The sequence below is a fragment of the Lottia gigantea genome, assembly GCF_000327385.1.
Source record: "Lottia gigantea unplaced genomic scaffold LOTGIsca_39, whole genome shotgun sequence".
Lineage (NCBI taxonomy): Eukaryota > Metazoa > Mollusca > Gastropoda > Lottiidae > Lottia > Lottia gigantea.
This window is the reverse complement of record NW_008709333.1, coordinates 2,192,924-2,207,781: the sequence shown is the minus strand read 5'-3', so window position 1 is coordinate 2,207,781 and position 14,858 is coordinate 2,192,924. Positions and strand designations below refer to the sequence as shown.

General features: G+C 38.0%; 2 protein-coding genes across 2 annotated transcripts; one reads left to right on the top strand and one right to left on the bottom strand.

The window, feature by feature from the left end:
* Nucleotides 1-140: 140 nt before the first annotated feature.
* On the bottom strand, nt 141-5,228 carry LOTGIDRAFT_233448 (hypothetical protein). Its single transcript, XM_009059501.1, is given in 11 exon segments — nt 141-165; nt 176-326; nt 663-714; nt 1,257-1,410; nt 1,778-1,850; nt 2,316-2,464; nt 2,857-3,017; nt 3,712-3,896; nt 4,141-4,204; nt 4,599-4,640; nt 5,094-5,228. 10 exon segments carry the CDS (start codon nt 5,094-5,096, stop codon nt 205-207), a joined length of 1,005 nt encoding a protein of 334 aa, XP_009057749.1. The 5' UTR covers nt 5,097-5,228; the 3' UTR covers nt 141-165; nt 176-204.
* A 672-nt stretch (nt 5,229-5,900) lies between these two features.
* LOTGIDRAFT_233447 (hypothetical protein) lies at nt 5,901-13,151 on the top strand. The gene is made up of 12 exons (XM_009059500.1): nt 5,901-6,689; nt 6,866-6,955; nt 7,529-7,759; nt 8,126-8,205; nt 8,670-8,813; nt 9,145-9,345; nt 10,137-10,199; nt 10,602-10,740; nt 11,077-11,168; nt 11,492-11,618; nt 11,919-12,005; nt 12,255-13,151. The coding sequence occupies exons 1-12, from the start codon at nt 6,596-6,598 to the stop codon at nt 12,857-12,859; spliced, it is 1,953 nt and encodes a 650-aa protein (XP_009057748.1). The 5' UTR covers nt 5,901-6,595; the 3' UTR covers nt 12,860-13,151.
* The last annotated feature ends 1,707 nt before the right edge of the window (nt 13,152-14,858 follow it).

The window sequence follows — 14,858 nt, the reverse complement described above, 5'->3', positions numbered from 1 at the left end:
ATATCAGATGGGGCCATCGTTACTTCACTCCCTCGTCTTAACCCTTCAATAGACTGACCTCTCCATTGAAATTTGTTGTCGGTGTCCCTAGCCTATATATTTATACCAGGGTGTGACTAGAAAGTTGTTGGTCTTTGCATCCGGGATTAAATCTTATTTTATGTTCAGAAATACAGCAAAATAACTTTTAGGGACCGAGTTTTATTAATATCTAAAATTAGACTTGTTAACGGGTTTAGGTTTCGTAGCATCCACATGGATCACGTGGGGGTCCTTTTTGCTTCCTTCAATGGTGAAGCTGTTGGAAGTCACGTGATATTCTCTACCTGCAAATAGGAAAGTAATAAAGTTTTACGTCCTACTCTCGTGTACCTTAAGGGCTAATGAAGACGGACAAAGCGATGCAGTGTGCAATGTGAAATAAAAAGGATTGGAGTTTTACGTCCTACTGTTCTGAAACCAGCAAAAGCTAAATGAGAAATTTAAGTTTTTCATCCTACTGTTTCGAAAAAATGAGGTGTCTCGGTCCGATGGGGGCTTGCATCACTGTAGCTACGATCCTAGTACTGAGAGTGGGTGGCATGGCCCAATGCCCCCCCTAAATACGCGCCTGCATATAACTAAATATTGTTACTGACTGCAGAAAATATATATAATTTTACCTTCGACAGCCCTCTTTTTTCTATCTTCCAGTTTCTCTTTCGAACACGAACTCTGAAAATTAATACACATGCATATATTTCTAGTTTTATCTTCATCACCGATCAACTTTATATTGGTAGGGTTCTCAGGTCGAGGAGAGGGTTCAATTGTTGCTAGTAGCAACGTTGGTAGGCTCAGTACCAGTTTCTTCCAGATGTCACCAGTTACTCCCATAGATATACTAGTAGCAAATTAAACTTTAGTATTCTAAATTTATAGGTGATATTTGGATCTATCTTGCGAGTTGTAAAATGGAATTTAGTTTAACGACTAGCGACTTGCGATCAACTGTCGGCATCCGAGAATCTCGTGAACCTGGACCCAAAATATATTTTATGACGTAGGCTAGCTAACACAAAGGCTGTTAGTGCTGTGATAATGACGTCACATAGGTTAAGCATTTCTATAATTACAGGAAACACAGACGTCTAATTAAAAATTTGGCGCAAATCGATGCTGCCAGTGTCCCAGATACATATACCGATGTAGAAAACCTCTTTACAACAATCAATATAAGAACGATGGAGTTAAAATACACCAAACCCTATACTTACTCCATCACAGCTGCTCTCACACGACACAAATTTACAGGCGTACACTAAAGATGGGTTCCCACGAAGTCGAAATGCTGGGAAGAACGGACTAAACATTTGGCGAGCTTTGGTCGTAAACCCCATTTCTTTTTTAAATACAATTCCATCACCACAACTTCAGATAAAAAAAAAATTTAAAGTCTTGTTTTGTTAAATTAAACACAAGGAGTTTAATCTTATTTTACAACCAAACAACCTGCGACCATTAGTTTTGCACCTACACATTCTGGGACTCTGAAAATAATAATAAACATCTATGGCGCCCTCCAAATAAGAGCTATCTTACTCAGTCGGTACATGTTTATCATTGAGCACGAGCCTTGACTTCCCTTCACAGAAATTTTATTTTAGACCCAAAAAATCCTGGGTCATTCGCCATACCAGCTATGGTGAAAGTCCAACTTTCTTGGCCGGTAAATCACCGAGCATGACCTTCTCCCCAGGACACGCACCGCGGCTCCCCGTGAAAGATTCCAACTCACCCTGCCAGTAAGACCGTATGGTTGTAAACTCCATTACTCGCTGAGCAGGTCAAAGGTCGAATATATTCATCACCTACAGAGAAAAAAAACATATACAACAAACAATTTGATTTAAATTTCAGCCCCTCCCATCTGCACCACTGAGAGTGAGAAACCGCGGAGCAATGCCGAGATTGAACCCTGGACCCTACACTAGAGAGTTGGTGTCAAAGTCACTGAGCCACTGTGGCTCCCTCTATATACTCATAGGAGTTCCTAGTTCAAAAGTTCCCTAATTGGTGGCAGTGGCGGAGCCAGGTTTATCGAAATTGTCCGAATTTCTAACCTAGTTATGAGATTTTTGCGGTGTTTCTGACATCAGACTTCCTGTCTGATCGATGCTCCCTTTAATAATTTAGGGTCTATCCGGCTTCGACTCACTAAATCTGACGAGTACCGAGGTGAAACAAAAGAAATGAAATGGAATTTTCCATCTTGCTTTTCTGCACAGAATGAAACAGATTGAAGACAATGTTTTAGGTAATGATAAATTATATACCGGAAGTGACGTTAGCAACCAATCTAACTGTTGTTCCCAGTGGTACAGGACTGCTGGCTAGGTCACCGTTCGCCTTCTCCAAATACAGAGTAATATCAGCTGTTATCGCTCCTCCTATCTCCTGAATATGTTCATGGAAACCGATGTTGCTGAAACCAGAGTAGAAATCTCGATCTATCCAGTCTTTATGAATCAGATAGTCAGGATCATAATAATTATATCCGATCATACCGAGTTTAAATAATCAGCAATGATTAACACTATTTTATTAAATTCAACTTGTTGATATAAGTGAAGATTCTAGACTATTAATATTGATTATCTGTTTCACTGAATCTCCGAGGTCGAAAAACAAAGGTTCCTGTATCAGAACAATCCGGGACAGATTAAGGATGATGTAGTGGAATTATGGTAGAAGGGACCGAAACGGGTCACAGAATTGTTGAAGGAGGCTCCACAGTACCAGGTAATCAAGAAAAATGGTAAAAAATGAGAGCGGGAAACGCCATTAGGAAGATGACGTCAGAAAAAAATAACTTACTCCGAGGAGATTTCCTTTTCTTCAGACACAGAAGCTCCTTTCTCGTCATAGGTACACGTTACCAAAAAATCATGACGTAATTGACTAATGGCGAACCCCGATTCCTTATCAATTTGAGCTACATACAACATCACTGTATATACATTAGAGTCCACCTTTTTCTATATAAAAAAAAGGGATATATTTATTTTACATGTTCAGCTATCCGCATATTCTTCGACTACAATCTAACGCAATGTATAATGTAAACATTATGGCTAAATGTCGAGGGCTCTGATTGGCTGTATTCGCTGTCGAGGGCTCTGATTGGCTGTATTCGCTGTCGAGAGCTCTGATTGGCTGTATTCGCTGTCGAGAGCTCTGATTGGCTGTATTCGCTGACGTACTATCCAATCAAATAGCTGCATTCCGTTATACAAGAATAATGGCTATTATTTCAGTCAATATAATGAAGATTTCTAACAGGGAACATGAGTTGGGTTTAGACCGTCGTGAGACAGGTTAGTTTTTCAGATTTCTAAGTACCCAATCTGAGTAATGACGTCATTCTGTCCATAATATCTGCAAATGAAATGAAGTTTTAATATCTGAAGTGGTAAATGATACGCCTATAACTTAAAGGGGCGGGTATGCCTTCCATTTGACCAATCGTCCCTTACCCCCCAAAACAGCATTATCCACAATTTTAAGTTAAAAAGAAGACTCGTCTTTTCTTGAAATTTGCCATATAAACTAAAGACACTTCCGTCGTTACAGAGAAAATCATTTCGTTATCTCATCTTACTTCTCTCAATTTGGAAGTTTCAAGGCATGTTTCTGGAATGCTTGCAAAGTCACAAATATTCTCATACTTACATCAAATTGACATGGTTCGTCATCCTCTTTACCAAACGCCACTTCCTGTATGTAATGTACTTTATCGGCTGGTACAGGCTGAGCCACGTGATCATTCCGACAGACGACACGAACGTTAACATCTTGTGATGACGTCACTGTTATTCTCGTGCGCCCGGATAAGGTGGCTGCACAATCAGTTTGAACTATAAATAGATTGGTGAAAGGTCAGAATGTTAAAGAAAGTCATAATCATATAAGTAGACCATGCTTACTCTTTACAAAACACCTGATGGTACTTCTCCTTGGAGGAGTCCAAGACTATACAACTTTTACTCCCGATTTTGCTATTCTTTGGACGAGTTTTTGATGATTGAAAAAGTCGAAACCACCCACCCCCCCCCCCCCCCCCCTCCAAAAAAAAAGAAAAGAATACAGTTAATAACTTACTGTGTAAAATATCGTCATCACCCTGTTTACTGTCACTATAAACATTGAACTCCGACGAGCTGACCTGAAGTATAAATATAATGATACGGGGGTGGAGTTCTCAGCAAGTTCAACACCGCAATGTTTGCTACTAGCGTTCTATTCTTCCATATCGAGGGATCTTAAACCGACACACTCTGAAACACATACATCGTGTCCAAACAACACCACCATTCGTCATACTTCCTCAAAACCCGTATTCGTGATACGATGCAACACATAGGGCCTTAGTTTATCGTCACATTCGATTGACCAGACGTTATTCCATTCCAACTCTGCGACCTGCATAGATACGAGGTATCTCTATGTCGGGATCCAACAAGAACCTTAATATTTTCATATAGCTCAATACAAAACCTGTAGTCGTTTTTCTTAAATAAATTTTCAGAATTTGTTGATAAAAAGGGGTGATATCTTACCAAAGTTACTAAACTGGATGAGGTCAATACCACAAACCACCACTGAAATGGAAAGTATTTTTAGAATAGATAGGCGATGAGTTCAGTAAAATAGCGGAGTTTTACGGTCTACTTTTCTGCATCCAACTGGACTAATGCAGTGTGTAATTAGGCTGCAAGGGCAGCGGAGCAGACAGTAGCACACAGGACCTCAGTTTATTGATCCATCCGATCCACTAGACGTTTTTTTTTCACTTCTGACATGTGTGGGCAAATGAAATTACGGATTATTTTCTATGTGAATTATAAGACGAGCTTCAAAATGGTAATAATTTAATTATTATGTTGACATACATGTATTTATAGAGGAGTTGACACACAGTTGATAATTTTGTACTGAAATTTCATTAAATTCGGACTATTGTATTGTTACACAAATAATTTCACGTTGACAATTTATTTAAGGTAACTTATAAATCGAGAATTAAGTTTTCTATTAACACCAATCTTACTCACCATCTCGAGGCAGTCAATATTTTACCAGATGAACACAGATATTGTGACGAGTCATCAACAGTCAAAACTGCACGTGCATATCGATTGACCCCGATTTAGAAAAGTTCAACTCGAGCCAATAAAAATCAATTCCTATGACAAACTGGTGAAACTCGCCTACTTCCGGTTGAAAGATACCCATTCTTGGTTTGTTACTCACGTATAAATCGACCAATAAAAGAACTGGAATACCATTCGGAATCCGGAATTGAAATTACGACAATCAAAATTAGTTCTTTTTTGTAAACAACCTAGAAGCTGACTGTTTAAGTATGATATTTTGCTGTATTCAAGAAATTCTGCAATGAAATTATTGGATTCCCATAAAATAAGTTATTGGAACATTTGATCGTACAAAATGGGTCACTTTCTTGAGCTTTATTTTATTTTCTCGATATATGGAATTAAAATGATTACTATATCTTAGACAGAAACATCTACCTCTATTCCAGTCTCTGATAGATATTATAACAGTTCGACTGGAGTAGCTAACGAAACATCTGCCTCTATTCCAGTCTCTGATAGATATTATAACAGTTCGACTGGAGTAGCTAACGAAACATCTGCCTCTATTCCAGTCTCTGATAGATATTATAACAGTTCGACTGGAGTAGCTAACGAAACATCTACCTCTATTCCAGTCTCTGATAGATATTATAACAGTTCGACTGGAGTAGCTAACGAAACATCTACCTCTATTCCAGTCTCTGGTAGATATTATAACAGTTCGACTGGAGTAGCTAACGAAACATCTACCTCTATTCCAGTCTCTGGTAGATATTATAACAGTTCGACTGGAGTAGCTAACGAAACATCTACCTCTATTCCAGTCACTGATAGATATTTTGACAGTTCGACTGGAGTAGCTAACGAAACATCTACCTCTATTCCAGTCACTGATAGATATTGTAACAGTTCGACTGGAGTAGCTAACGAAACATCTACCTCTATTCCAGTCTCTGATAGATATTATGACAGTTCGACTGGAGTAGCTAACGAAACATCTACCTCTATTCCAGTCTCTGATAGATATTATGACAGTTCGACTGGAGTAGCTAACCAAACATCTACCTCTATTCCAGTCTCTGATAGATATTATGACAGTTCGACTGGGGTAGCTAACGAAACATCTACCTCTATTCCAGTCTCTGATAGATATTATGACAGTTCGACTGGGGTAGCTAACCAAACATCTACCTCTATTCCAGTCTCTGATAGATATTATGACAGTTCGACTGGAGTAGCTAACGAAACATCTACCTCTATTCCAGTCTCTGATAGATATTATAACAGTTCGACTGGAGTAGCTAACGAAACATCTACCTCTATTCCAGTCTCTGATAGATATTATGACAGTTCGACTGGAGTAGCTAACCAAACATCTACCTCTATCCAGTCTCTGATAGATATTTTGACAGTTCGGCTTGATATTTTGTTCTAGATCAGTACTGGTAGTATGAAACATGTCCGGTCGTCTCAATACTCGAATATTACAAGAAAATCTACAGACTGAGCTCTCGTGTGTAGTCGTAGCTCTTTCAACTTTATTCATACTAGGTAAGGCCCTGTTTCATTTAGTCATATTCCCACCCAGGCCTTGTTTTATTCATTCATATTCCAAACCAGGTCTTGTTTCACTCAGTCATATTCCAAACCAGGTCTTGTTTCATTTAGTCATATTCTATCAGTAATGAAATGAAGAAGTGTTTTACACCCTACTGATATATTTCTAGGTCTACAGATTGGCTACAGTCTACTAGAAGCTGGTATATCTAGAAGTAGAAATGTTTATACCATTATCACAAGAAACACCCTGTTACTCTGTAAGTTATAAAGAGATCAATGGCAAATATCAAGGTTGGATACAATAAGTGGTTCAACTAGATAAGTAGGGACTCGTGGACTTAAGTGGGTTGGTTTTTTTTTGGTTTTTTTTAAAAACAAATTTATGCTCTCCTGTGTTTTATTGAGGGTGTGGGGGCCCTTATAGACGCGGGCCGGTGGATTTGTTTCAGCCAATCTTTATAGTAGTTGAGCCACTAGATACAATATGCCTGTCATCTACTTTCTACTGAACTTTTTTACACTGAACTCTTTTACACATATATTGTACGCTATTTTTTTCAATGAATATCAAGATGGCAAAAACCCATTACCCAATGATTGGATACAATGTGTCAGCAATATTCTTGACACCCACTGAATTTTTTATTAAACTTTTCCACACGTGCAATATTTCTATCAATATTAAGCTGACAGAGCTCAATTTATGCTTTCCAACTTTCAAACTTTATAGAATACAAATCAGTCGGAATAAATGGTGTTTCCCATCCCAGAACAATCAAGTTTAGAAGAGTAGGATGTATAACTCTTTTTCATTTCATTTTTGTTTCTAGTTGAAGTATGTATTCTGTATTGGGTAACTGGACATGCTCTAGCGTTCTCGTCTGGGAATATGGTACTCGGTTATCAAGACTTCTGGTTTGGTATGAGATTAAACAGGGGCGATTACTCTCAGTGGTTATTTGGATTCTGTATGTGTCTAACCAGTACCAATATTATAGCCACGTCATTGGTGGAGAGAGTTCGGTTTGAAATTTTCTTCCTGATTACCTTTATGTCAGTAGGTAAGTAGGAAAGACTCGTTTCTGGTTTTTGCAATTTCAAATTCAATCTGGTCTTGAGTCTTGAGCCCTATAACAACAACAACTGAATTCCGGAGTACAGCTATATATTCTAGTAGTGTTACCAGTTGAAAGCGTATAGATATGGAGCGAGGAGCGGTAGCCTGATTAGAATTCATCTCAAAATAGTTTGAGGTCGTTTTCTGATCGTTTTCTGATCGGTTCCTGGCGGCTCACGTTTTCTTTGTTTTTTTTCTGGTCGGTTTAGTTAGTACGAGCTGAAACAGTATCGAATCTTGTGAACATTTAGTGCTCTTACTAATTTATAGCATGAAGATTCAATGATTCATAGAATTGTTTTGTTTTCAGGATTTGTTCAACCAGTGGTGCTACATTGGATGTGGCACGAGGAAGGCTGGTTAAAAGATTCTACTACCTACGTTTACCAAGTTCGTCCGTACATTATTATATAAGCTACCCCGACCCCTAAGCATGTACCCCTGTCGCTCTTGTCAGTGATGCAGGTCGTAGGGTGACCCAGTTCGAGTGGGACATTAAACAGAAGTTCTATGCATAGTGCATTACATGTTGTTGTCTGTCCTATTTGGGCTATAAGACTATATTCCCGTCATCATTAGCCCAATTAGGTGCTGATTGACCTTTTCTTTTGTATTGATAACCCCGGATCCCAACTTGGGGTGTTTCCATCCCCTGGGGTGAAGGACTACAGTGTCTGGGGTGGTGCAAACTTGTGTAGGAGAAGAGTTTATTTCAAGCTGAGAGTGAGAACATCATCACAAATCTTTAGGTGTGAGGGTTTTAAATGATTGCTTCAGGTGTGTGAACGCTGAAAAGGGTTGGGAACCACTGCTCTGTTCGCTACTTTATACCGATTTTCATTTTCAATCTTCAGGATTTTTCAGGAGTTAGTTGTGTCAATATTTATAGCGGTGTTGTAGGAATCATTGGTTGTATCTTGTTGAAACCTAGAATTAACCGATTCCAGTCTGACCCGTATTCCCGAGCACCGAAACCCTTTCATGGTCACTCGAAACCGGTAGGTTACCGCCCATTGTTTTTCCCAATCTCGGTTTTCAACCTTAGAAGCAAACATGACAAGGGGTACCAGTGAACAGTACAAGGGGTACCAGCAAATATTACAGGCGGTACCGAAATAGCCCAATGGATAATTTCAAATAGTGATATCGACTTTAAGATGAAGTCTTATCCCCAAGAGTTTACTTATGATGAGTGAGGAGTAGTAGGTCCAAACGTCGTCAAGGTAATACCAAGATGTTGGAAACAGTGGTCATTCTGATCACGGTTGAAAATATATAAACGTCACTTCCGGTTTCAACCATACCTCTAATGTCAATATCTATTTTCAGCTGATTTTTATGGGTGGGTATCTGATTCTGTCTGGTTTGTTGGCATTAAGAATATTAGCTGGATATCAATCGGGTTCGGTACAACGTTTCGACGAGGTTGCAGTTGGTTTAATAAATACATTGATAGCTACAAGTGCCTGTGTATTAACAAGTATAGCTATTTTGACCATGTTGAATTACTGTGGTACTTACTGTTGTAAGGTAAGATGATTTTATACAACGTTTCGACGAGTTTACAGTGTTAAAAGGACAGATGTGTCATTTTGGGGTGTTGATTTGAGTCCTGAATACATGTAAATAGTCTTCAGAAATACTAGAAAATACACCAAACTAGGAATTTTACTCACTATTTCTATATATGTCTTTTCTATATACCACAGAGTATCATAAATTGACGAGTCGTCATTTTAACATTCAAACGCAGATAATTCTAGACACACATGGAGTTGAAGGCTCAAATTTCGACGGTGAGCTGTGAACACTATTTCTGATTAGCTCAGCTAAAAAATTCCAGTTTCTGAGACTAAAGTATGATTGGTCAAAAAAATGGCCTACTCGTCCCTTTAACATTGATTGCAACGAGTGCGTCTGAGTTACCTACGGCTGTAAGGCGAGAAGGTCTTGAAACCTTGTGGCTTAGGATCAGCACTATTGACGCCTATCAAAACCAGAAAGTCAGTCTGTTTCACCAAATCAAGCCCATAATGCCAGAATCAGCATCAGTTGTCAGTATTGCTCATTTCTAGTATGTGTATCTAAATTTACTTAATGATTTCGAAATAAATTAATGACTGTCACCTAAATTTTGTGGGCAACTTACCCGGCCTGAATTGTCTTACACAGGTGGAATTTCTACGAATCATTAGTTCCAGAGGCCGAGTAGAGGGCACAGAGTTATTGTCAAGGCGATGCACGACTGTAAGACTTCTGTTAGAGTAGGTTTAATGGGTATACACGTATATAAGTAAATAGGTACAATGTATATTTTCCAGGTTGGAGACAGACATGACTGGTTTCTATTGTTGACAGCAATCAACTCTGCTTTATCTGGTGTGGTAAGTTTGCTAAAGCTGTTACGATATGTCGTTGCTTACCATACTTAATGACGCCATCATAAACCTTGCCCATGCGTCAGCCATATTGAATCCAGAACGAGGCCCATTTAAAAAAAGGTGACTTTGCAATCTTTTGAAGAGATGACATAATTTGCATCTTGAGCCTTGCATTCGATGTTTCCAAAACCAGGCGTGAATAAGATTCATTGTTGTAACTTCATCATTTTACATGAGCCCTTCCTACAATCAAAAGAGTTAGCTCGTGTTTTGCAAGAGGGCTATACTGAAACAGCATCACAACGTCATTAAATTCAACTAAAACTTGGTCACATCGTCATTGAATTTCACCTCTTGTATGCCATTGCCCAAATGTTTAATATTATAAACATGGACATCTTTCAGGTATCGTCTGGTGCCGGATGTGACGTATATTATCCCTGGGCAGCCGGTGTAACAGGTTTTATCTCTGGTTGTGTTTATATTATCTGGTGTTTCTTACTCCGCTCCTGTCAAATTGACGACCCACTAGAAGTCGGTTCAGGTAGGTAAATTATTAATACAATATACCACAGTTTTTGTAGCCTGAAATGGCCTCAGGAGGTCCAGATGGGTGCAAATGAGGCCCAGACGTCGGTGATCTTCACCGCAATGCATTCAGTGATTTATGACAGTACAAACATAATGGTGCTTGAACTATTTTCAAGGTACACCAGTCATGTATTGAACGGCAAATATAATAGGCTTACAACCAAAATGGCAAATTAACAGCCAGGTTGCAGTAACACACATGAGGGTGAACCGCCATGCGAAAATAGAACAAATCTTTGGTTAAACTTAGATAATTTTACTGTTTCATTCATTTCCATTCTCATTTCAGTTCATCTGGGTTCAGGAATATGGAGTTTAATTTCGGCACCATTGTTTAGCACTTCCGGTTTTATCTATAGCCCCGGTACAAACCAATTGATGGTAAGAGATTGTGGAAATACATAGAAAGGCATTCTGGGCATAACACAAAATCAAACGTCGTGTATGAAATTGCAGCATGCTTGTGATCGTCTGGTAAAAAGCCTTATATCAGAAACGTCATAGAGCATCACTGCTGAAACCAAACAAAAAAACAAGATAGAGTTATGCCCCTTTAATCGTTACAAAAATCCCATTTTATAGTCTTTACTATTGTTTACAAATGATAATTGTGTTTAATTGTCGTGGACAATCCATTAATACCCTGAAACTGACGAAATTCCCTGAAGGTTATATCGTTGTTATAAAGTGCCTTGATTTTGTAGGTACTGGCCTGGAATCTAGCTGGTATCGGTGCTATAATGCTATGGACTGGTTTACCATTCATTGTTCTGTTCATCTCTTTACGATTGTGTGGTATATTCCGAGTTTCTCAACATTTAGAAGTACAAGGTGAGTCGTAGCTTTTTAAGCATCAAAATTCACAAGTAAAATGATAATTATTGATGACGGACCAGGATATACTTCTTTTATCATGCTGCTACTGTATGTAAGTTTATATTTCCAAATGTAGCGCGAAACGTGTCGGGTGCATGAAATTACAAAAACGAAATATTTTCACTGTTGAAATTTTAATACTTCAATTGTGGAGCAATATGGAAATGTAGAAATATTAAAACAGAACCTGAAACATGTTGTTTCTAGTAGTCTTTTTTACCTGGATCCAAAGTTTTGCCTTTTTTGTTTTTGTAGGTTTGGATGAGTACCATCAAGAAGTTGCTTACAACATTAAACTTTATAACCATTCCGACCAAATTCAAACAAATACTAAAACTAACGGTAAGAAATAAAACTGTCTCCTTCAAACTTGGATATTTAGGCTAATCCTGTAATTTATAAGTGAAAAAACTCAAAGCTACATTGCAAGAATAACGTATATAGCAGTAGTAACAACCTTTCCCAAGCTCTGTAGGTTTCCTGGATTGTTACATATTGTGTCTATTAAAATGAAAGTCTAAATTCGTGTTATAGGCCTACAGGTTCTAGATTTGAGGTACATAAGCTAAATAGATTATATTTTTTTTTCAGATTTGAGCAGTCTAAATTCATGGCAACAGTATGAAAGTACCCGATCCACCATTAAACACCGTCCATCTTTAAAATCAAATATGGCGAGTACCTTACCTCGGAAATCATCCATCAGACGTCATTCCCACCCTTACGCTATAAAACCTACAGCGCCATCTGGATCAATGCGGGATAACTCTAACTGGAGCTGGCTTGATAGACCGTCGTTACGTCGATCAAGAGAAATATCTGCCTCCTTTGGTAAAGCTGATATTAGAAGATATTCGTCTGCTCGTCGATCATTTGATCATGGAATGAGACTGGCAGCGCCACCTGGATCAACGAGAGATAACTCGAAATGGAATTGGCTTGATCAACCGTCATTGCGTCACTCACGAGAAAGATCTGCCTCTTTTGGGAAAGCTGGAATTTTGAGGTCGTCATCTGGCCGTCGTTCATTTGATCAGGGAATAGCATCGTCTGCTCGCCGTGAATCAATTCACGATTCCTCTAGAAAGATACTGAGTAATCCAGCAACATGGTGGACCGACCCAACTACGGGCAGAAAGTTCTATAGCCAGCGTCCTGTAGAATGGGGTTCTATGCCCAATATAAATCAGAGTTGATAAAAAAAAATACTGGATATATTGTAAGAACTAGTTGATTCATTTCCATGGTTTTATTGGGTTTGTAGCAAAACGCCTCCATGCCATCTGGTTCATGATTTTTTTGTTATCCGGAGAATTCTTGAATGTACCTATTGTACCATTAGGATTTACTTTTCCCCGGATCATCGCCCAACCCACTCCTTCCTCCATTACAATAAGATATGATTTTAAAGAGATTGTAAAGGGTTTGCTAAATTTGCAAGTGTATCAGAGACACTAATATAATCAATTTGCACCATTCCAATTTTCCGTCAGACGTCTTTGTTTCCTGCAATTCCACTAAAAGGATTTGTTTGATGACACCTATCGCAAAGGGTCTTATGTGATAAATCATATATTGCGATGATGTTAATCGAATAATATACGATGATAAGAATGTCTATACGTAAGAAGAGTATTGACATCCTGTTTCACATTACTAATATGACAGGATGATAAGACATGTAACCTTCCGGTATTTACAAATATCATCTTGTTTTATAGGTTCTAGCACTCATAGTTCATTCATATATTATATATATATATATATATATTGTAGAATCCTTAAAGTTATACTACCCCTTAGAATGGATAGAATGATATAATACCTTACGGTTTTTTCAACCCGGTTTCGCCCTGCATGTAAGAGGGGCTGACACGGATAAAACGTCTAGTCGTTCGGATGGAGCTACAGGCTGTGTATGTTAAAGATTCCTCGACAGTTGGAAATTTCCCTCATTGCACCCTGTATGGCGCTGCCCGTCTTCGTTAGTCTACATAGTGCAGAAAAGTAGAACGTAAAACTCAATTCATTTCGTTTAAAAGTCTAATTCTTAGTCAATACGAGTAGATATTCATCAGTTGAACTTACCAAGGTACCATGACTAAAAAATAGAATCTTTATATTAAACGATATATCTATTAAACTAAGTAACTATTGAAAAACGCTTCTAAGCAGCTTTCAAAATTCTTTGTTTAATGAATAATTACTAAGTTTTATGTATTTATTGTATTTTAGAGGGATTCTGTTGTAAAGTTTTGGCACCAGATTCAGTGATTAACAGTCGATTAACTGCCATGTATACAAATGCTATCTACAGCAATGGGAAGAAATTCTTACTTTGAGATATTTTTGAAGGAATTATGCAATTTTCGTACATTTCTAGTACTTCTGAAGACTAATTACATATATTCAAGACTCAAATCAACTCCCCAAAAATGGCGCATCTGCCCCTTTAATATACGACCAATGAGACGATCTGTTCGAACAATGATAGGTCTTGTTGTGATTTCGGAGATTTCTACAAGGAAGTTAATTCACTAGTAAAAACAGGATATCTTTCTGCATCTGACAAGCGATAAAAGGATTTACAAATTGGGTGTCGACAGACTACAGTGTTCTGATTTCCTTTGATTACGTAGGATTCTGTTATTAAAAGCTCTATATTTGTTATTTTGTGCTTATTAAATGAGAATTGATATTTGCGACAGTTCATGTTGATAAGTTGAGACATCTTAGTTTTAAGCTTTGCTGAATTATCAGTTTGTAAATTTAGGATAATGTTTACGTGAGATGCTTTTCAAAAGATCACAGTTAATTTAGGCTCGTCAATTGCGATTTTTTAAATCGAATTTTAATTCTGAAAACTGAGTTCCTTCATGTGGGAAAAATATATCTATATATCTCAATAACTGTGAGATCAAGTATTCAATGTTATTCAATTAGCTCGTGGACCAGAACTAAGACGTTCATAAGCGAGAAGTGATAGCAGGTGATGGTATTAAAAATGGAATTCAAATATCCGATGATAGTAATCGGATTCTATATTCTATGTTTTCAAACAGTCGATTGTCAAACACCCAGTAAGTAATTTTCGTCTTTCGTTGAATTTTATGTGCCATTTCCTGGATATTTCCTTGTTAATTGTGGGATATTGAGTAGTGGTAGTCCGAAACGCCTAACTCTCAGCTAAATATG